Source organism: Xenopus laevis, chromosome 5L, assembly GCF_017654675.1.
Source record: "Xenopus laevis strain J_2021 chromosome 5L, Xenopus_laevis_v10.1, whole genome shotgun sequence".
Lineage (NCBI taxonomy): Eukaryota > Metazoa > Chordata > Amphibia > Anura > Pipidae > Xenopus > Xenopus laevis.
Genome location: NC_054379.1, coordinates 19,901,031 through 19,924,528, shown reverse-complemented (window position 1 = coordinate 19,924,528; position 23,498 = coordinate 19,901,031). Strand labels below are relative to the sequence as shown.

General features: G+C 41.5%; 1 protein-coding gene across 1 annotated transcript in view; it reads right to left on the bottom strand.

Moving 5' to 3' along the window:
* Positions 1-23,498, bottom strand: part of LOC108716096 (ALK tyrosine kinase receptor-like) — a 349,880-nt gene that overhangs the window by 55,402 nt on the left and 270,980 nt on the right. The window contains exon 6 of the mRNA XM_041562409.1: positions 1,291-1,422. Within this exon, the coding sequence (XP_041418343.1) occupies positions 1,291-1,422 (132 nt within the window). The remainder of the gene's footprint in view (positions 1-1,290; positions 1,423-23,498) is intronic.

Here is a 23,498-nt window from a genome sequence, read left to right as displayed (position 1 = left end):
CGGCATTTCCCTCGGAGGGTACCTGACCTCTGTACCTGACTTGATTCTTTTATAGGAAGTTGACATTTATAATTATAAGCATGGCTAACCCCGGTAATTTCAGGCTACGGAACCTCTTGGGTGCACTGTCTGCAGGTGAAAGGAGAGATCAGCTAAGCATGACGGCTCTTAATATTAACGCACCCTGAAAGGTGCACAGTCCCATAGGCCCCCATATGCACACGGCAAATCCTTATTCTCCTTCACTTACAGGAGTTGAATATATTGTATTTACCTTCCAGGGATTCTTCACTCAAAAACAGTTTTTACCATATGTTTGGTAATTTATACTCTCTGAACTGTTAGTTCTGAATCGTGAAATAATGTAGTAAAGGCAAACTGATTAACAGACCTGAAAGTGAACTGAATTCTGCTGCATTGTTTTAAAGAGGTGGGTCACCTTTAAACTCATTTTTAGTATGTTATAGATTGGTCAAGTCTAAGCAACTTTTCAATTGGTCTTCGCTATTTATTTTTTATAGTTTCTGAATGATTTGCCTTCTTCTTCTTCTGACTCTTTCCAGCTTTCAAATAGGGGTTGACTGACCCCATATAAAAATCAAATGCTCTGTAAGGCTACAAATGTATTGTTATTGCTACTTTTTATTACTCATCTTTCTATTCAGGTCTCTCCTATTCATGTTCCAGTCTCTTATTCAATTTCAAGCATGGTTGCTAGGGTAATTTGGAACCTAGCAACTAGATTGCTGACATTAACATTACTAAAATTTAATTGTAGAAAATGATTTGCCCTGGTCTTACACAGTTACTCCCATCATGCTCTGTTAACTTTCATTTAAGCCTCATCTCTTCTTTTTACAAAATTTGGCAGGTTATAGAAAGTTTAAACACATTTCTGGGGGGGTTTAGGGTCATGTTTCATGTGTTATTACAGTTTTGCTAATGAAGGCGAATTGCCCTTTAAAGGAACAGTAACGTCAAAAAATAAAAGTGTTTTAAAGTAATGAAAATATAATGCAGTGTTGCCCTGCACTGGTAAAACTAGTGTGTTTGCTTAAGAAACGCTACTATTGTGTATATAAATAAGCTGCTGTGTAGCAATGGTGGTAGCCATTCAAAGGAGAAAAGGCTCAGGTTACACAGCAGATAGCAGATAAGCTTGAGTCGATATTTGCAATATCTGCCATAAAGCAAGACAGGACTGCTGCTGTTTCCCAGACAGGTTATAGAAACAGTCACATGAGCAAAAGGAAACGACTGACCCTCTTACTGTGTAATACACAGACTTACTGCACAAGTCTCCTTCATCTTCTTCTTCCTCGCAGTCGGGAATGAAATTGCACACTTGCCGCAGTTTAATCGCCATTCCGTTTCTGCAGTTAAATACGCCGTCCAGTGCCATCTTCAGTCCTGACAGGTTTCCTACAGAGATAATAAAAGAAACTGCTCAGTACTTATAGGGGGGGCAGAGGAAGGGGAAGTGATGTCACAATATACCCCAAACTGCTGGCAGTGTTAAAGTGACGGCTGCAAAATTGTACCAGACAAAAGGGTTGCTCATCCCTATATCTTTATACATGGAAAATTGGCCCAACGTGATATTTTCCACTGATAACAGAACTTTTTCCCTAACGAGCGTTAGAAAAAATGCTTAGGAATGAGAATGTCTTCGGCAACAGTCACATTCGCTAGGAATCAAATAAATCTCTCTCGTTATTGGAGCGGAGCCGTCACATCTAATTAGCCCTTTGTGTGTAAGTGGGAAATGCACTTTAGCGCTCACACATCAGAGTCACGGCAAGCGGAATCCATTTAAATCTCACGTTTGTCATATGGCTGTTATTTCAGAGCCCTGTTTGCTCCAATTAATGTCTCTGATTTTTTTTTTTTTAAATCTACATTGTTGCAGACTATTGTAAACTTGTATAAGGAAAGTGCAGTTTTATTTGCATTCAAACTTTATCAGCAGCTAGGCAATGGCAGGGACAGTTCCCCTTGGCTCATTTGTTTGGAATTTAAAGGAGAACTAAAGCTTAACTAAAGAGGAAGCTAGAAATGTTGTACATTATGTTTTGTGCTTCTGTACCAGCCCAAGGCAACCACAGCCCTTTAGCAGTAAAGATCTGTGTCTCCAAAGATGCCCCAGTAGCTCCCCATCTTCTTTTCTGCTGATTCACTGCACATGCTCTGTGCTGCTGTCACTTACTGAGCTTAGGGACCCACTCCCAATATACAGTACACATAGAATAGAAATGTCACAATATAAGGCTGATTAGTAATGACTAGTGATGGGCGGATTTCTCCCGTTTGGCTTCGCCCAGAAAAATTTGCGAATTTCCTGCAAAATTCGCAAAACAACGAAAATTTTTCGAAAAACCGTGAAATCTGAAAGTTCAAGAAAAAAATCGTAAAATCGAACGTTTTCACAAAAAAATCAAGCAATTCGAACATTTTCACTAAAAATTCAAGCAATTCGACCGTTTTCATGGAAAAATCGAGCAATTTGAACATTTTCAATACAATCTAGCAATTCGAACGTTTTCATAAAAAATCGAACAATTAGAACGTTTTCACAGAAAAATCGTGAAAATTGGAAATTGAAGCTGGTGAATTTTCAATTTCAAAGTCACCATGTTTTTTTGTTTGTTTGGTTTTTTTTTGCCCAAAATTAATCATCTCTTTCCATAATTCCAGCCTATCTGAAGCCACGAGGGGGTGTTGCATTCGGTAAAATTGCTTCTGATGCCTGTATGCAAATTGGACGTGAATGTGCTGAGAATCTTCAAGAGGCAAATGGCATCTTCTGTACATGATTCTGTACAAGAGTTCTATATCTAATGACCCAGGCCACGGAGGGAACACTGGTAATACTACTTTTGAGGTGGTGGAAGCTCCAGGATACCCCTGTGTGAATAGGTTCACTCTGTGTCATTCATCCAAACAGATTGCTAGGGTGCATTAGTGCTTTGCAGCAAATCAGGCAAGTGCAAGGAGGGCCTTCGGACTTAAAGTGCCAATTGCACAATGGCTGCAGCAAAACCTGTGTGACTGCCAGTGTGGTTGCACTTGATAAATAAGCCCTTATGGAAACTATAAAAATTAATGCTGACAAACAATCTGCTGTGCAGAGTTGGACTGGGGTGTTAGAGGACAACCAAGGTTAATAGCCCAGGGCAGAGCCAGAACTAGGGTTAGGCAGAAGAGGCACCTGTCTAGGGTGCAGCGATAGGGGGTTCACTGGGCAGTTACCTGTAAATGGGTCTTCTGCCTACTCCTAATCGTTCCCTCCAGTCTCTCTGTTACTCTCACTCCCTCCCCTCTGTCACTATCTCCTCTACTGCTCTGTGCTCTCTAATCCCGCCCTCCCCTCTGTCCCGCCCCTCTGCTGCTCTCTTATCCCTCCCCTCTGTCCCGCCCCTCTGCTGCTCTCTTATCCCTCCCTCCCCTCTGTCCCGCCCCTCTGCTGCTCTCTTAAACCTCCCTCCTTCTCTGTCCCTCTCTCTCACCCTTCCTCCCCTCCCCTGCACTCTCCTCCCTTATCTCTGTCACTCCCCCCTCCCTCCCCTCTGCTGCTCTTCCCTCCCTCCCCTGTCCTCCCCTCTGCCAATCTCCTCTCAGTTACAGTCATGCCAGAGTTGCCAGGTTGGCCAGGTTTCCAGTCAAATTGGGCTACTAATTTAAAGCCCAGGCAGGTTTTGAAAGTACAAACTAGCCAAGGTACGGATTTGGGCTACTTTTTGAGCCTTTGGCTAGTTTGTATTTTTGAAACCAGCCAACGTTTTTTATTGCCGTAATGTGCCAAGCCTGTGCCTCCCAGTGCATGTTGGGTAATGTCGTTTTTGTTTAACAATTTGATGACTGCCAATTTTAATGTAAGACTACAATACCCAGCATGAAATGGGACTGACTTGCGTAGAAGTCGGGAGTAACCAGATTTTGGGTTTTGTACCCCAGTCTCCTGTCCCTCTTAAGCATTCTCGCGTTTTCTGGTAACTTTTCTCAATTTCAGACAATTTTGGGGCAAAAATCTGCTGGCCACCAAAATGTCTAGAGGTTGAGCTGTTTTACCAATATTTATTGAAATTGTATATGAATTAGGGCCTCATGGGGTCCCTATACCTCCTGAGCCCCCCTCTGTAGTTACGCCCCTAGTGACGGGCAAATCTGTCCCATTTTACTTCATGGAAAAATTTGCAAATCAGTGAAAATTTGAAAAAGGAGTATTTTCACAAATTTTCCCACTGAAGATATTGTGCTATTTTTGGCCTACTTTTGAAGTGACTTTTGGTTAGTTTTGGGCTGGTTTTGAAAATTAGACCTTTCAACCCTGGGTCATGTGCCCACACAGTTGGGGGGGTAGCCGTCTGGGTTGCCTAGGGTGTCTGGTCGACTTGGCCCTGTCCTGCCCCCCCACCCCGAGGGGTCCCTGCTGACCAACTGCCAGCCCCCCCCAATGTGCACCTTTAATTTATTTCACCACAATCAGGGGAGGGAGGGCAGCAGGGGAGCATGAATATTGCAGGTGGGGATCAGGGCTGGGGCCCCACCAAGTTTTTTCCCGGTGTCCCGTCGGTACACTTTGACCCTGTTTCGGTCAAATTTCTAGGACAAATGCGAACAACCGCAAATTTCCATTGATCAGTTCCATCTACACTATCCTATTTGGCCTCCGCATGTAAAAGACCAGACTACACAGACCATTTCATCCTCATTGTTAACTCAGATTTTAAATATCAACATTTGCGAGTTCCCAGGAGTTGGGAGATCTGATGATTTTGTGTACATGGAGCAATCAGAGATTGAGCAGCGGAGTCAACGGGCCCGGGCCTGGGCTCTACATATAACAGAAACATGGCAGAATGAATATGAATGAACGTATGCCATTACACGGATAAAGCGTGATTAGTCTTATCCCTCCGTCTGGCACGCACCATCTTCTACATCTTGTTCATCTTTGCTTTGGGGAGCTCTTAATCGTCAGAGATTTAATTAGACGGGCACTTCATGGCTTTGTTTTACTGTCTGCCAGCTCAGAATTAATGAGGCGTGGAGCCAAACAACTCGCTTTCATTCTCGTTCAGTCTCTCTGCTGCAAATAAACCCGCCGAACTGCAAACCCTCCAACAATTACATTCATAATATATATATATATATTTAATCTTGCTGTTCCATCAGCTTCCCTTATATTGGGTGGGAAGGAGGCAAGACAGCAATTTGAGATTTATTTACAATTATTTCCCAGGGTCAGGTAAGGGCAGATATTATGTACAGCTCAGGGCAAGAGTAATTAAAGTGGTTCACCTTTAAGTTAACTTTTAGTATATTATATTATGGCCAATACTAAGCAACTTTCAATTGGTCTTCTGTATTTCTTTTTTTATATATAGTTTTTGAATTATTTGGCTTCTTCTTCTGACTTTTAAAAAACAAATGCTCTGTAAGGCTATACATTTATTGTAATTGCTTCTTTTTATTACTCTCCTATTCATATTTCAGTCTCTTCAGCTTTCAATACTAATACATATACAAATAACTTAAAGGAGAAGGAAACCCTTTTGCAAAAAAACCCGTACCCCCCACAACAGGTAGACCCCCCTCCTCCCCCCAAGCTAACTACCCCCTGGGGAAATGCCCATACTCCATACTTACCCCTTTGTCGCAGATTCTTCCAGTGGAGTTCCGCACATCCATCTTCCGGCTCCAAACCGGCAAACTGCACCAACTGCGCATGCACAGACAGAAATACCGATTTCTCAGTCATCTTACAGAGGAGCCAGAAGATGGATGTGTGGAACTCCACTGGAAGAATCTGTGACAAAGGGGTAAGTATGGAGTATGGGGCATTTCCCCGGGGGAGGAGGTAGTTAGCCTGGGGGAGGAGGGAGGGACATCTACCTGGGGTGGGGGGTACAGGGTTTTTGCGAAAGGCTTTCCTACTCCTTTAAAAACCATAGAAAACTTGTAATCAATGTATAATTCAAAGTTTCTTAGAAATATGTTTTCTTTTATTAGGCAAGAAATTATGTTTTTGGGTTGACATTCCTTTTAAATAAAAGCCCCACATTAACAATATTAATGTTCTACTATTAACTATATGAGTGCATTAGGGAGCAGGTATATCCACTATAGGTTCCCCGGGTACCTCCCTGAAATCACAGTCACAGCTCTTTGAATAAAGTATGAGGTTTATCTACAGGCAGAATGAGGACTTTAGAATGAACATGACCCTCCTGGAATTTTAAGACCTTATGCCCAATGCATGTAGGGGGAATAGATGGGCTGAGAAATACCAAGACTGGGTCATTATATCTTGTAAGTCAATGGCTTCAGATACCCTAAAATCATGTCAAAATCACATATCAAATGGGAAAAGGCAAATTTCCAAGTTCAACCCCTCCAAACAAACCCCAGTGCACATACATACACATACCTGGGTCCTGCGGGTTTTTAAGCTGGGCCAATACTGATATCTATACTAATTAGAATTTAGTATCACAATAGCCTTGGATATTCTGCTTGTCCAAGAAATCATCCAAGCCATTCTTATAGTCATTAACTGAATCAGCATCACAACATCACCCGGCAGTGCATTCCACAACCTCACTGTCCTGACTGTGAAGAACCCCCTACGTTGCTTCAAATGAAAGTTCTTTTCTTCAAGTCTAAATGGTGGGTTTCTCATTCTTTGATCTTCTACAGGAGAAAATATCCTCCACTATCTGTCTATAATACTCACTAATGTACTTGTAAAGAGCAATCATGTCCCCTTGCAGCCTTGACGGTCTTTCCTCAAAGTTTCATCATTGTATTGCATTTACCACTTTAGTACTGCACTCTCTCCAGCCCTTTTAAATAACGGAGCCCAACACTACAATGCGTATTCAAGGTGAGGTTTTACCAGGGATCTATAAAGTAGCAACAAAAACAAAACAGTAGTTTTTTTTGTTTATCGATTTAAACGGATTGTTTACCTTTAAATCACCTTTTAGTATGATGTAGAGAGTGTTATTCTGAGACTATTCTGCAACTGGTTTTCATTTTTTATTATTTGTGGATTTTTTTTAGATATTTAGATTTTTATTTAACAGCTCTCCAGTTTGCAGTTTTAGCAATCTGGTTGCAAATTAATCTAGCAACCATGCATTGATTTGAATGTGAGACTGGAATATGTTTACGAGAGGCCTGAATAGAAACATGGTAATAAAGAGTAGCAATAACAATATATTAGATGGGGTCAACGACCCCCATTTGAAAGCTGAAAAGAGTCATAAGAAGAAGGCAAATTATTCAAAAACTATAAAAAAAGGAAAAATGTAGACATTTTGAAAAGTTGCTTAGAATAAGCTATTCTAAAATATATTAAAAGTTAACTTAAAGGCGAACCACTCCTTTTTTGCACAGCATTTTACTTTCTATATTAGTCACTGGGCGATAGTGCCTATAGTTGAACGGTCTGTTCTCCACAACGATCTCCAAATCCTACTTAATTTAGGATACCCCATACACACTACCATTTAATGTATAACTAGCATTTATGCATATTAATTATATGCACAGTGTTACCATGTTTCATTATATAGCACTGCTTGCACTATAGTGATGGCAGGGCTCTACATCCAGGGCACCAGGTAATCTCCTGGCATTAATGTAGCTCCCTTCTTACCCAGCAACTTGGTCTCTCCCTACTCCAATATGAGATAGGAGATATGGAGGAAGGGAGAGGACAGAAGAAGAAGGGGAAGACAAAAAAAATAGGAGAACAGGACAGAAGGAAAGGCAGAAAAGTAATGGAGAAGACAAAGAAGGTGAAAAAAGAAACACAAGAGGAGGAAGAATAGGAGAACAAAAATAGAGAGAAGAGATGAGAAATAATATGAGAACAGAAAGAGAGAGGAGAAAATGATGAGACAGAAGATGAGAAAGAAAAGAAAAATAATAAGGGAAAGGAGAAGAAGACAGAAGATGAAAATGAACAGAAAGGTAGAGAAATGGACAAAAGAAAGGAGATACGAAGGAGACAGGAGATAAGGAACAGAGAATAGAAAGGGAGAGAAGAAGTTAGGAGATGAGAAAGAATAAAATAACAGAAAGGAAGAGAAGAAGAGAAAGAGACAGGAGATAAGAAAGAATATGAGAACAGAAAAGTAGAGAACAAGAGAACAAGAAGACAGGGGAGAAATAATAGGAGAACAGAAAGGGAGAGAAGAAGAGAATGAGACAGGAGGTGATGAAGTATAGGAGGAGAAGAGATGGAAAGAAGACGAGATAGGATGATAAGAGAAACAGAACATAAGAGAAGGACTAAGAGAGAGGATGAAGTGGGAGAGAGAATAGAGGGGAGGAAAACTACTTTGGAAAAGGGGCCCAATGTTCTAAGGCTTTGTGGTGGGCCCTTGGATGCCTGATCAACGCTTCACTGACTACAGCCCAATGCAGCTTAGATGTTTTTCTTTGTATAATTAGAGAAAATGATTTATTATTTACATGTATCTGAGCTCTAACTCTGTCAGCTGTGATTTATTCCTTGTTCTCTGTATGGATATATTCCCATATTGCTTTCTGTGGCTCAGAATATAAAGTGGGATAGGAGGCAGCAAGGAACTCAGTGAATGAATGTGAGTGTGGGCTTCATTCCATATATTCTGTGACTAATTATATTGGTGATTTACCTGCCCTGTTTAGTAAATCCATATTGCTGTGCAGCTCAATAGCCTTTGCAAGAGGGATTCAGTGTGATGGGGATGTGCGGGAGGGTGTAGTCTGGGACAATTTATCCAGGTTCCCGGAGGTTAAACCCTTGATAAACTGTGGTGTATTATATTTGTATAACTGCGTTACACAAAGAGGGATTTAAAAACACTCAGACACCAAGATTTGGGGATATAAGAAACAACTCACCAGGGATTAGGTGTAGTATTTAATTATAAGTCCCTCATAGTTATGGCACATGGGATATCTCTTTATTTGTTATGTGTGTGGGCTGATGAATTTATCCACAAGGCCGGAGATGGTGAATAACTCACTTGGGGGACACAGAATCTGGCAACTTGTAAATAACACACTGGAAGAGAAAAGAGTTGGTGGATAACAAATTGGGGGAGACAAGTGTTGGTGGATTACACACTGGGGGAGACAGAAGCTTGTAAACAAAATACTGGGACAGACAACAGCTGGTGGATAACAGAATAGGGGAGACAGGAGCTGGTGGATAACATCTTGGGGGAGACAGGAGCTAGTGGATAACAGACTGGGGGAGACAGGAGCTGGTGGATAACAGACTGGGGGAGACAGGAGCTGGTAGATAACAGACTGGGGGAGACAGGAGCTGGTAGATAACAGACTGGGGGAGACAGGAGCTGGTAGATAACAGACTGGGTGGGACAGGAGCTGGTGGATAACATCTTGGGGGAGACAGGAGCTGGTGGATAACAAACTGGGGGAGGCAAAAGCTTGTAAATAGTACACTGGGGAGGGGCAAGAGGTAGGGCATAACTCGCTGTGGGAGATACTGTAGGAGCTCATGGATATAATTTTGGGGGGAGCTGGTGAATACTACTGGGGAGACATCAGAACTGTTGGATATCACATTGTTAGGAGCTGTTGGATAAAAAGGAGAGTCAGGGACTGAGAGGGACAGGCAGGAGGAAATGTTCAGAATTCTCTGGTCCCAGAGGGTAGTGCAGACTGGCTGGGGGGGGGGGGATCATATAAATGTAGAGGGACAAGTTGTGGTGGAAGATCAGACATAGTTACAGATTTCTGTGTTTGTTACATATAATCAACCCTGTAAGTATTACAGAACATTCTGTATTTGCCGTCATGTGACTGGCAGTTCTGACTGCTGATTCTTCCCATTATGCAAATACCATTGTTGTTCCAATCAGACTGACAACATCACATCGGAAACTATCAGTCACCACTTCCCCTGAGGAATGAATGACACTGACTGTCACTTCCCAGAACTGCTGTCATATCCAGAGGTTCCTATTCTTCACGGTGAGCGGGTCAGAGAGTCACAGAGGTTAAATCATTTCTATACAAATAGCTGGGCCAGGGGTCTAACCTATGAGTAAGTGCCCACCTAGGCATGAAACGCGTTAGGCTTATGTAAATTTTAATAAGTACTTGGGATACTCCTTTACTCTAGCAGTAGGTACCTACTGTTTTTGATTTATTGATTTATTCCAGGGGTCTATTGTCTGCATTTGTAACTTTCCTTTAAGGGGGAGGTGCTACAAAAGCTGTGTATGGGACTCCCCCTGACCTGAAAAATGGCAGCTCCCACTGCCATTTCTAAACCCAAATAAAGGAATATAGTTCTAAGCAACTTTCTCTATGTAGATTCTTCACAGATTTTCAATTTTCACACATTTCCCATAGATTCAGTTATATTAGCCCCAGTCGTGGTTTCCACCAGTTCTCCCTGTAGCTCAGAGGGCCCAAAATGTATTTAATATTTCATAAAGAAAAACTTGAGGTTTTTCCTAAATTCGGCAGCATCAAAGCTATAAAATTAATACCCGAGCCCAGTTCTTCTGATGTTTCCCTTGGTACCAGGACTTGCACTGGAGGATTCTTTCAAGTCAATGTGCCTGCGGGGGGGCCTGGATCTCCCATTACTCGGGACGCACACACATTCATATTTTATGGAACAACTTTTAGAAATAAAAGAAAAACTTTATTTTATATTTTCTTTCATTTAAGTCTATTAGAAAATCATGTAAACATTAAATAAACCCTATAGGCTGGTTTTGCTTCCAATAAGGATTAATTATATCTTAGTTGGGATCTAGTACAAGCTACTGTTTTATTATAACAGAGGAAAAGGAAATCGTTTTTAAAAATTTGGATTATTTGGATAAAATGGAGCCCATGGGAGCAGCCCTTCTGGATAACGGATCCCATATCAGTACTAGCAAATCATATCCAAGCAGCAGCAAACACTACTTTGTGGGTGGCCCCAATGTCACTGGAGTTCTGGGAAAAAATGCTACAATGTGGATTAAAAAAAAAAAAAACTGTCAAATTAGTACACTTTGCACTTGCCCATAGCCTCTATATTTATTTAAAAGGGTAACTAAAGGCTGGTACAGGTATGGAACCTGTTATCCAGAATGCTTGGGACCTGGGGGTTTTTCGGATAAGGGAACTTTCCATAATTTGCATCTCCATGCATTTAGTCTGCTTAAAATTAATTTAAACATTAAATAAACCCAATAGTTATTTTTCCTCTAATAAGAATTAATTATATCAAAGTTTGGATCAAGTGCATGTATGGGACCTGTTATCCAGAATGCTCCGGACCTGGGGCTTTCAGGATAATGGATCTTTCCCTAATTTGGCTCTTCATATCTTAAGTCTTCTAGAACATCCTGCAAATATGAAATAAACCCAATAGTTGTTTTTCCTCTAATAAGGATTAATTATATCTTAGTTTGGATCAAGTGCAAGCTACTGTTTTATTATTACAGAGAAAAAGGAAATAATTTTTACAAATTTGGATTAATTGGATAAAATGGAGTCTTTGGGAGATGGTCTTCCCGGAATTCGGAGCATTCTGGATAACAAGTTTTCGCATAACAGATCCCATACCTGTATAACACACAGAAAGTGCACCCATTTGCTAAAATTTATATCAATGATCTATTTTGGGAAAAGGATCACTCCGTGGTGCTCACTGGTATAACCCCGGGCAGTGGCGAACTACCGGGGGAGCAGGGGTACAAGCGGGCCAGGGTCAGGGCTGAAATGCGGGCCGTACGGAGGGGGATGGGGGCCCGGCTGCGTGTCACGCACCAGGGCCCGCCCCCCTCTAGTTACGGTACTGACCCCGGGCCAGTGCAGTTTTCTGCTGATAGGAGCACCGGCCCGGGGTTTCAGGTAAGTCAATACAATCACTTGGGGGTGCCTAACATTTGGCACCCCCAAGTGCACAAAGCCTTTCCTTCTCCTTTAAAAACCTATTTTTTCATATCTGCAGGGCGCATGGGTTAATTTCCAGCACAAGAGGCTGATCCAATGAAAAGTGGGCAGAAATGCTGTCATTCAGGCTGGAGAGGGAATTAACCCCTTGCAATGATCTCGTATGAAGTGAAGTAAAGTACAATAGTGACTCCGGGGAACGGTCTTCGTATTTAGCTGAAATTTTATACCTTTACTTACTCTTTAGGAAATATTATTGTCTTATCAAGCCCATTTATCTATCAAGATCCAATTTTATTATCCAAACATTTCTGTTCAGATGTCAATAGCTTATCAAACGTGTGACAGTTTAAGGTGGCCATACAATGAGAGATCCGCTCGTTTTGCAATGTCACCAAACGAGCGGATCTCCCTCCGATATGCCCACCTTGAGGTGGGCAATATCGGGCTGATCTGATCGTGGGCCCTAGGGCCCAACGATCGGATCCTAACGATGCCTAACGGGCGGTCGGATCGCGGGACCGCATCAACGAATAGATGCGGCCGCGATCCGACGGGATTTTTTGTCCCATCCGATCGAGATCTGGCCGACTTTCGGCCAGATCTCGATCGGTGAAGCCCGTCGGGGGGCCCCATACACGGGCCAATAAGCTGCCGACACGGTCTGTCGGTAGCTTTTATCGGCCCGTGTATGGCCACCTTAAATTGGCTCTGCCCCAGCCAAGCTTTCTTATCTGTGCAGTTCTGTCAGCAATCCCCTGCCAGCAATGCTTTCATTCCCAATGGATCTTGCAGATAAAGGCAAATGAATCTCACCATGTTCATTGTTTGACAGTTATTTTGTTCCTTAGTGTAAATCTAGAATCCCTGCCATAAAGCAAGACAGGACTGTTACATTTTGCCAGAAAGGAAGTAGCAGAATAAGCAATATTATACATTCATTTCAGGTACAAGTAATTATTTTTTATTTAGATGTCAGTGTCCCTTGAGCAGGATTAATGACAGCAGTGTTGGTAAATCTTTTCGTGATTTAAATGTTATTTATAAAGGTGTTTTGTTTCCGACACAGAATAAATGTTCCCTGGGCAGCCATAACACAGGCACAAGTCCAGCCCCATCTCCCCATTCCCGTATTCATGGCTGTTAGCTGCGTTATTTGTGGCGCTGTCATTTCCCCGTAACCTCTCATAAGACAATACAACGGGGGCAGCCATTGAAACGAGGGCAAAAAATACACTGTAAAAACATGGCGCTGGCACCACATCATTATGGAGACGCAACAAATCTGCACTGACACAAAAACAAAGAATCTCAAATAATTCACTTATTTCCCTGGGATAGTAATGGCTGGAACGGTGGAATGGACTGCCTGGTTGCTAGGGCAAGAGGTGCCGTAGCAACCACATAACAGTTAATTGTACCTGAATGGGTATAAGAGAGAAATAGAGGACAAAGAAGCTGATCCAAGTCATTTTGGTGTGTTGGTAGTTTGAACCCGGCACCTGAGATGAGTTCTTTTCTGTATAGTACGACTGACTAGTGGTGGATCTGTTCCACAGAATAATGAGTGGCTAAGTAATTCCCCTTTCACTTATCACCTATTTACTGATAGGGCAAAGTATAATGAGGTGAGTCTATCAATACCAGTCTGTATCAGGCTGGCAAACTCAAATGCCAGCTGATTTTGTTTCATTGAGCATCCATGTGAGTGTTCTAGACCCACCACTTCTAGAAAGTCTATAACTAGGTAAGTGGTGGGTCTAGAATACTCTCATGGAGACTTATACACTTTCTGTCCTTACCTCAAAAGTCTCAATCAGAATGTTCTAGACCCACCACTTCTAGAAAGTCTATAACTAGGTAAGTGGTGGGTCTAGAATACTCTCATGGAGACTTATACACTTTCTGTCCTTACCTCAAAAGTCTCAATCAGAATGTTCTAGACCCACCACTTCCCTAGTTATGAGGTAAGGACAGAAAGTCTATAAGTCTCCATGATAGTGTTCTAGACCCACCACTTCCCTAGTTATAGACTTTCTGTCCTTACCTCATAAGTCTCCATGAGAGTGTTCTAGACTCACCACTTCCCTAGTTATAGACTTTCTGCCTTTACCTCATAAGTCTCCATTAGAATGTTCTAGACCCACCACTTCCCTAGTTATAGACTTTCTGTCCTTACCTCATAAGTCTCCATGAGAGTGTTCCAGACCCACCCACTTCCTGGGTTATGGACTTTCTGTCCTTACTTCATAAGTCTCCATCAGAATGTTCTAGACCCACCACTTCCCTAGTTATAGACTTTCTGTCTTTACCTCATAAGTCTCCATATGAGTGTTCCAGGCCCACCCACTTCCTGAGTTATGGACTTCTTAACCCTCCCCCATAAGCATCCATCTGAGTGTTTAGAACCACCTGCTTCCTGAGCTATAGACGTTCTGTTCCTACCCCATAAGCCTCCATCAGTGTTCTAGACCGACCCACATACAGGGTTATAGAATTTCTGTTCCTACTCCATAAGTCTTCATCAGTGTTCTAGACCCACCACTTTCCTAGTTGTAGACTTTCCATCCCTACCCCATAATTTCCCATCTAAGTGTTCTAGACCCACCCACTTTGCGAGTTATAGAATTTCCGTCCCTACCCCATAAGCCTCCATCAGTGTTCTAGACCCACCCACTTCCTGAGTTGTGGACTTTCTGCATACCTCCCAACTGTCCCGTTTTTAGAGGGTCAGTCCCTCTATTGACAGCTCATCCCACAGTCCCTAGTTTGTACTGGAAAGTCCCAATTTTCTCTGCACTGAACAGCTAAAAAAAGATACAAAGTTTCTAACTTAATTGACTTTTGGCAGAGAGCCCAGAACACCCACAGCTCCAAGATACTTTGTAACAATTTCTATATAAGCAAATAAGTAATTGTAACAATATAAGATAACAGGTCCCTTGGGAAAAGTTAGACTCACAGCTTAAAGGGCAATTCACCTTCATTAGCAAAACTGTAATAACTGGAAAAACAAAACACAGAAATATCTTCGAACTTTCATAATCTGCCAAATTTTGTAAAATGAACATGGCACTGCGCTCGACAACTTTTTTGTCCCTCTTTTTATTTCTAAAATGTTGGGAGTTATGCTTTCTGCCCCGTACACCTGTTACCTGCCATCAGAGTGTTCTAGTCCCAACCACTGCTTTAGTACAACTCAAGCAGTGGGTGGGACTAGAACACGGTCTGTGCCCCTCCCCCTGCAAACTCCCAGCAGAGTCGCCAGTTTTCGTGCCCAATCACTCAGTATAATAGGGTTGGAATTCCCAGCAATACAATCTGCAAGTCCTGTGTAAGACGAGCAAAACAACAGGAACAAATGGGGAAACAATGTTTGTAATGAAGCAACTGCAGCCAGAGTTACCCATAAGTGATACACAGCTATCTCAGCCCCCATCTCTATTCGTATGAGCGGAGCTGTATGAACAACAACAGGAGCCGGAGTCGTTTCACTGGTGTCTCCTTCTCTCTGCTTCTCTATACATCATCATTACTCCCATAACCAGGTTATATCTGAGGGGCTGTAATGTGTACATATTAGGCACACTGTGACCCCAGAGAGCTTGCAATCTAATTCTCAGAACCCCTAGCTCTGAGCGATGAAGCCAAATATATAACCAACCAAAGGAAACAATAATAATTCCATTTCTCCAGCGTCGGGGTCAGAAGACGGGGAAATAAATCTGTTCCCTCCTGACACATGAATCCAATCCATCAGATCTGACTGTTCCAGATTAGGGTATGTGCTGCTGTGTCAGAGCTCAGCCATCCTCTCCCTATTAAGGAATAAGCAGGGTTCAGGAGTCAGGAATATAAGGGTCAGGGGATAGGGCATTTGATATATTATATTATAGCCTGATTGGCTGATCTTTTCACATCCCTTTTCTTTTAACCTTAGAATCAGTTCATACGCGGGGTATGGGGGTTATTATTTTCAAGTACACCACTAAAAATAACTTTCCTTTTTCTTCTATATTTTAAAAAATACACTATTTAAAAACAACATGTTTTTGTGAAGGGCAACTATCCCTTTCATGCTTAATATATTGATATATATATATATATATATATATATATATATATATATATATATATATATATTTATATATATTTATATATATTTATATATATATATATATATATATATATATATATATATATATATATATATATATATATATATATATGCATAGAATGGACCAGCACACCGTTTTCTTCAATCAAACGTGTTTATTCAATACACACTGTGCATCCTGTGCACAGTGTGTATTGAATAAACACGTTTGATTGAAGAAAACGGTGTGCTGGTCCATTCTATGCATATATAAAGACTTTGACCGAGCACCCGGCTTGGAGAAAAAAGAGGACAGAGTGCAGGTGTTTGTACTATATTATATATATATATATATATATATATAGAGTGAATCAAGTAAAATATAAGGATATTATAAGTTACCGAGGGACCGATAGGGACCGAAACGTTGGATAAAGATGCAATAAAAGATTATTTATTTCACATCAAAGGGAGTGCTGGTCTATGAAACATTGGTGTATACAAGATTTACCGTGTACCCCTGCCTTCAATAAGATTGATTTTGGAGTGCGGATACTCACCTGGAAGATATATATATATATATATATATATTGAATCAAGTAAAATAAAAGGATATTATAAGTTACCGAGGAGTTCCGTGACCACATTAAAGTACAAGGGCGAAGGCCGAGTGTTTTTATACAGGTCATGGAACTCAGTGGAGGGGGTACTTTACTTTATTTATTATAATACACAAGTTTCAAGAGTCATGAGACAGAAATTACATCACCATAACCGATGACATCACTAAGCACCATTTATAAGGATATCATTTACATGATATACGTGGCTCTTGTGTATTATATACTGTATATACAGTACCTATGAAAATATATGTACAGGTATGGGACCTGTTATCCAGAATACTCAGGACCTGGGGTTTTCCCGACAATGGTGCTTTCCGTAATTTGGATTTTAAGACCTTAAGTCTACTAGAAAATCATGTAAACATTAAATAAAGCCAATCGGCTGATTTTGCTTCCAATATGGATTAATTATATCTTAGTTGGGATCAAGTACAAGCTACTGTTTTATTATTACAGAGAAAAAGGAAATCAGTCAAATTTGGATCATTTGTCTGTGGGACACGGCCTTTCCACAATTCAGAGCTTTCTGGCTAATGTGTTTCCAGGTAACAGATCCCATACCTGTAAATATATATATATATATATATATATATATATATATATATATCTATATATATATACTGTATATAACTGGGCCTCATACATGACATACAATCACACAGCACTGTAAGCCTATAATGACAATACTCCTTTTTCAGTGCCCTTTTAATAGATGAGATGCAGAAATACTGTCATTGGCACAAACCTTACCCTGGGCGCCTCCCAGACACAGACCCACAACAGGGAAATACCACAAGGAATAAAACACATTAACCTTTGTGCTGGAAAATCAATGGCTCGGACCAGGATTTTGTCTCTGCTAAACCTCCGGTAACAATGATTTATTGCGCTGTCTGTCGCATGCAATGCACACCGGCTGTCCGGCAGCTTCTCTCCTACTGCTTCTTCCAAATTCTGCTTCTTTGGGGTCCAGGGGACACTGGCACTTATACATTAACATCTCATGCCATTTACTGAACAGTCAGCCTTTATAAACAGGATTTACAAGTCTAAAGTAAATTAAAGTAGGGGCGATCTGTGCCACCAAAGATGCCGCAGTAGCTCCCCATCTTTGTTTCTGCTGATTCACTGCACATGCTCTGGTCTGCTCTAACTTATCTGACCTTAGGGACCCACTCACAATATACAGTATATATATATATATATATATATATATATATATATATATATATATATATATATATATATATATATATATATATACTGTATATTGTGAGTGGGTCCCTAAGGTATATAGTCAACTAAAAGAGGTCCTCTGCACTCAACCCATTATCAATATATTTAAGAAAGAGACATTTTGTCGTAGTTGGCCAGATATGGGATGACTTTGACGTAGTTGGCCAGCTTAAATATATTGCAATATATGGACAAACAATCCCTGTGTTTTTTAAAGGGTAAGGCATTTTTTAGTAGCAGTATGCACAAAATGTCTCTGTCTTAAATATATTGATAATGGGTTGAGTGCAGAGGACCTCTTGTAGTTGACTATATGTATTTTGTGGTCACACCCTCATTGCACCCCCGCCTAATGGTTTTAAAAAATAGTGGTGAGCACAACTTTCCCTTGTTATATATATATATATATATATATATATATATATATATATATATATATATATATATATATATATATATATATATATATATATATATATACAATATAACAGTCACAATACAAGGCTGATTAATAATGAATTCAGAGTCACATTACATGGCAGCATAGATATCAGTGCAGTCTGCATCACATAATCAGCCCTATAGCATCAGCTTCTATGACAGATGAACCTCACTTTCTGCTTGATGATTTCCCCCGACCCCTAAGATTAGCTTCTCCCCAGCAGCCCAGAGCTCACTGAGCATGTGCAGTGCCACTGACACACAAAAGATGCCTAACAAGATCCAAGATGGGGAACTGCTGGGAGTAATATCAAAGGCCTGGATCATTACTGTTATAGGACTGCTTTACCTCTGGGCTGGTATAGCAAGTAAAGTATATAAAATGCAGCATTTCTAACCAGATTTAGTTTTAGGCTTTAAAGGAGAACTAAAGCCTAACTAAAAAAGTAGGCCAAAAGTGTTGTATGTTATGTTTTGTGCTTCTGTACCAGCCCAAGGCAACCACAGCCCTTTAACAGTAAAGATCTGTGTCTCCAAAGATGCCCCAGTAGCTCCCCATCTTCTTTTCTGCTGAGTCACTGCACATGCTCTGTGCTGCTGTCACTTACTGAGCTTAGGGACCCACTCACAATATACAGTACACATAGAATAGAAATGTCACAATATAAGGCTGATTAGTAATTAATACCAATAATTACTACCTGACAGCACAGAAACCAGTGCAATTAGCATCAGAATTTAATAATCAGCAAACCTGTAGCATCAGCTTATATTACAGGGGAAGCTCATTTTCTGCTGGATAATTAGTGACGAGCCCTAAGCTTAGCTTCTCAACAGCTGCTCAGAGCCCACTGAGCATGTGAGTGTCACAGACACTTTCCAAGATGGTGACCCCCTGTGACAAGTTTGAAGTCCTGGATCATTGCTGCTATTGACAAGCTGAAACTTGAGCCTCGTGCAATAAGTGCAATATATAAAATATGGCATTTTTAGGGTTTAGTTTTCCTTTAATTCCATTAAGTTAAGGACATTGGCTTCTAATATTTAGTTTCAGGAGTCACAACCAGCAGTGCAAGGGATAAAAACTTTTTGAGTTAACCATTTATAATGAATGCATAGGAGAAGTTGCTTAGGATGACACTTTCTTTTATCAGTTTTTGGTTGGAGTCCCCCTTTAGAGCACCATTGTGTGCCACATAAAAGGCCCAGTGAAGGTGTGAGAGCGCCGGTTATACCAGACAATGTGCAGGACAATGGCAGATGGAGCACAGTCACTAGGAACAAAAAAAAATTAAACTCGTTCCTGCGAAATATAAATTCCTGTGGGTTTATTACCTGGAAAGGGCAACTCAGCCACTAAAGCTAAATGTGAGCCCTAAATAGTTCTTCAAAGTTAAGGACACCTCTGAAGCGTCGGAGAGTCAATGCGCAGCGAGGAAAATGTTTTATTGATCTCCCGCAGGCATGAAGCCCTCACCTTGCAGGGAATGGACTGCCGACGCCTTCCATTAAAGCCTGTCTGATTAATAAGGAGGCTCCGTTTTAGGACCTTGTTTTCAAGGCTCTCAGAGAGAGAGAGATAAGGCAATAAAATAGCGGCCTGCCAAACATTTACTCTGCCAAATTAGATGAGGAAAGAAAGAATCTGAAATGCAGCAGAGGAAGAGCAAGGCCCAGAATGATTTATGGGCACAGGCACCCCAGCCTGTTTATGTCTGGTCTGAAATGTCCTGATTAACTGGATTTGACTCTGGTTGGTTTATTTTGTACAACATGATGAAGAGCAATATATGGCATTGAAGGAGCTGAACTGAACCAAAACTCCCTAAGCACAATTCAGCAGGAACAGCCCCTAAGTTTGTTCATAACCTGTACAGAGAGATACCAAAAAACTATGACAGCATAGGTATTCCCCTGTACTAAGCACAATTCAGCAGGAACAGCCCCTAAGTTTTCTCATAGTCTAGACTGTACAGAGAGATATGCTCAAAAGTTTGTATTAAAAAGTAAAACAATTACATCACCATATATGTGCACATATGTGACAGCGACGTTTTGAGCCAAAAAGGCTCTTTCTCAAGCCATGTGAAACAATGGTGTAAAGATACATACAGAGTCCATAATGTTTTTTTATAGTCCAGCAAGGGAAGTGACATAGTATATTCTTGTTCATACTCTGTATAGGGATTCCACCCTGTAATCTGAATAAAATACACATAGCCTTACAGATACATATAGATAAGTAGTTACTAAGCACATTTATTCTTATACTTGATATATCAAAGGAACAGATATAGATCATAGTCTTTATTAAGACCATGTGGGTGGAGTGAATTAAGTTTATTAATCCACCACACCTCCCTTTGTTTTAATCTCAGTTCCCGATCCCCTCCTCTCTTAAATGGAAGTATAGTTTCCAGCACCATGAATCGTAACTGGTCAACTGTATGTATATACTCAAGTATAATCCAAGTTTTTCAGCACCCAAAATAAACTGAAAAAGTCTACCTGGGATTATACTCGAGTCAGTTAAAAATTACTTATCTGATTGACGCAACGTGCCTCTTCCCTGAAGATAGCTGCACTTCTGACCTGCACCTGCGGCCAGGGTCGAACTGGCCTGCCGGGCCCCGGCCTTGTTGGGCCCCTAGAACCTTTACTTAATGACCTGCGACCAGGTAATAATAAATTAATTATTTATTCTGAATACCGTGCGGTGCGATGGATGATGCCAGGAACACATATGCAGCATGCAGGTGGTGTCTGGGCGGCGGGCCTCACCAAAAATCAGAGTTGCACTGCTCCGGTGAATCATGGCAGTGGGCCCACCGCTTCCTGCGTCCGTCGGTAGCAGCCAGCTAGTGTCCCTCACTAGTAGTTTCACTTTTGCCCATAGTGCCTGCGAGACTGCCAGTACTGGGTTGGAGCAGATGCTGCTGCTGAGTGCTGAATATGCCGACGCTGTTGTAGCGTGACATGCAACGTGCGGTGTCATCCAGGCTGCACGTTATTTATACGTTTGAAGCAGGAGGCAGCCAACGTAAACCTGGTATGCGCAGCAGTGCATTTAGGTGCGGCTTTCTTTCAAGCACATTCTGAAAGCGATTGTTGGTGTGATATCTTCTCTTCTTCGCAGCAGTTCATCAGGCAGCATCAGCTTGGCAGCGACACTACCTGTCCTAACTGTCCACAGTCCACTGGGCCTGGCACATCATACCTTCTAATTGAGAACTTTACTGGCTAAAACTTCACTGATTCTGAAGCCTCCAATTGTACCCCTTGTTGCAGCATCACAGAAGGTGGCACAGGTACTGACTTTTGGTCCTAACTAAACTAGGCTTATACTCGAGTCAATACGTTTTTCCAGTTTTTGTAGGTAAAATTAGGTACCTCGGCTTATATTCGGGTCGGCTTATACTCGAGTGTAAGTTTGTTTTTTTTTCGGGGAGGCTGAGCCCTATATCTTCATTATCCTCAGCCTATGGGGGGAGCCAAATACTCAAATGAGGAGGGTCATCTGAGGCTAGCGACTTAACAGAGACTGAAGTAGACAGTGGTGTAACTTTAGAGAGAGAGGTCCCAAAGCTGTTACGGGGCCCAAAGACACAACCACCCTCACCAAACACAGCTCACGATCCACCAAATTCAACCCTGTATTTACATCAAACTATTGTCTGAAGCAGGTGCATGGGATCCACAGGTGTGGGGGCTGGGGGTTAGAGGTGGGCTAGAGAATGGTTCCTTATAAAAGGTCCAGCCCCATGCTTTTCCTTTACTAATAAGTACATACGCCCTACTCCCCCTAGAAAGGCCCAATGGAGGTTTTTGGGATCCTGGAAGCCCCAATCGGGAAACTGATGCATGTGTCCATGTAAAGTGCAAGAGTTGCCCTTTAAATCCAGTTCCCTTTCAATCTATAATCCTGTTATTTGTCCATTCTAACAACGTTAAAACAAGATAACAAAGCACTGAGTGCAGGAGCTGCTGGAGTCTTAAACCCTTTCATTTGCTGCTCCATTCTCCAACACGTGTAAATGCTCCACCGGCTTTTGGAATGTGAATGAATAATGTATAAAGTAATGGTATGGTCTGAGCCTAATCAAGAAGTAATGGTATGGTCTGAGCCTAATCAAGAAGTAATGGTATGGTCTGAGCCTGATAAAGAGCCAGAGACGGCTCGAAACGTTGCTAAGATTGGTCTGTGCCATGTTTGAATAAAGGCCTTTTTATTATATCAAGAAGGTGCTGTTCGTGTTCTATATTGAATGGTCTGAGCCTAATCAAGACGTTGGCATTTCGCAGTGTGTGAGCTTGCAGTTTTTCTGCGCCAGTCTGATGGAACAGCAATAACACCAGGGATGTTACAGGCTCTACACACTAAGAACTAAATATAGTGAGAGAGCTGGTATCTGTCTGTACAGACTATGAACAAACTTAGGGGCTCTTCCTGCTGAATTGTGCTTAGTACAGAGGAATACCTATGATGCCATAGTTTTATGGTATCTCTCTGTACAGACTATGAGTAAACTTAAGGCTGTTCCTGCTGAATTGTGCTTAGTACAGGGGGATACCTATGCTGCCATAGTTTATGGTATCTCTCTGTACAGACTATGAGGACAGTCTCTATATAGTTAACTTGGCTCTATATAATTAGAATAAAGAAGAACTGGTCTCACAGGTAAGTGTCAAGTTGATGCTGGTTGAGCTCGGGTTTATTTCAGAAGAATTTTCTATTGTTTTCCTCAGACATAAATCTGTTACAAGTGGGGCCCCAGCTGGCAGTGCGGTGAGTGTGATAGATACGGGCAGGGGGCTCTTGCGCCAGACACAGATGATTGAAGGGGGCCGGTGAGTCCCCAGGACGTGCGAGAATCCGGCGGATTTTGTACAGCGCAGCACATTGCATTTCATATTTCTCCCCTTCAGTTCTTATTGGCCCCGGTAGAACAGTTCATCCTCGTATTGTCAGGGTAATTAACAAGTCCATTCTAATTTTTTTACGAGGGACACAATTTAATGGCACAGACGAGAGTCCGGCCGAGACGTAATTAGCTGACACTTTTGTACTAAGTAGATCAATAAAAAACCCTTATGTTTGTCTATTAGAACGAAGGCCGATCATAAAGGGCCATAACTAACAGTATGACTTCCTCTCATTATCCATCTGCTGATTCATT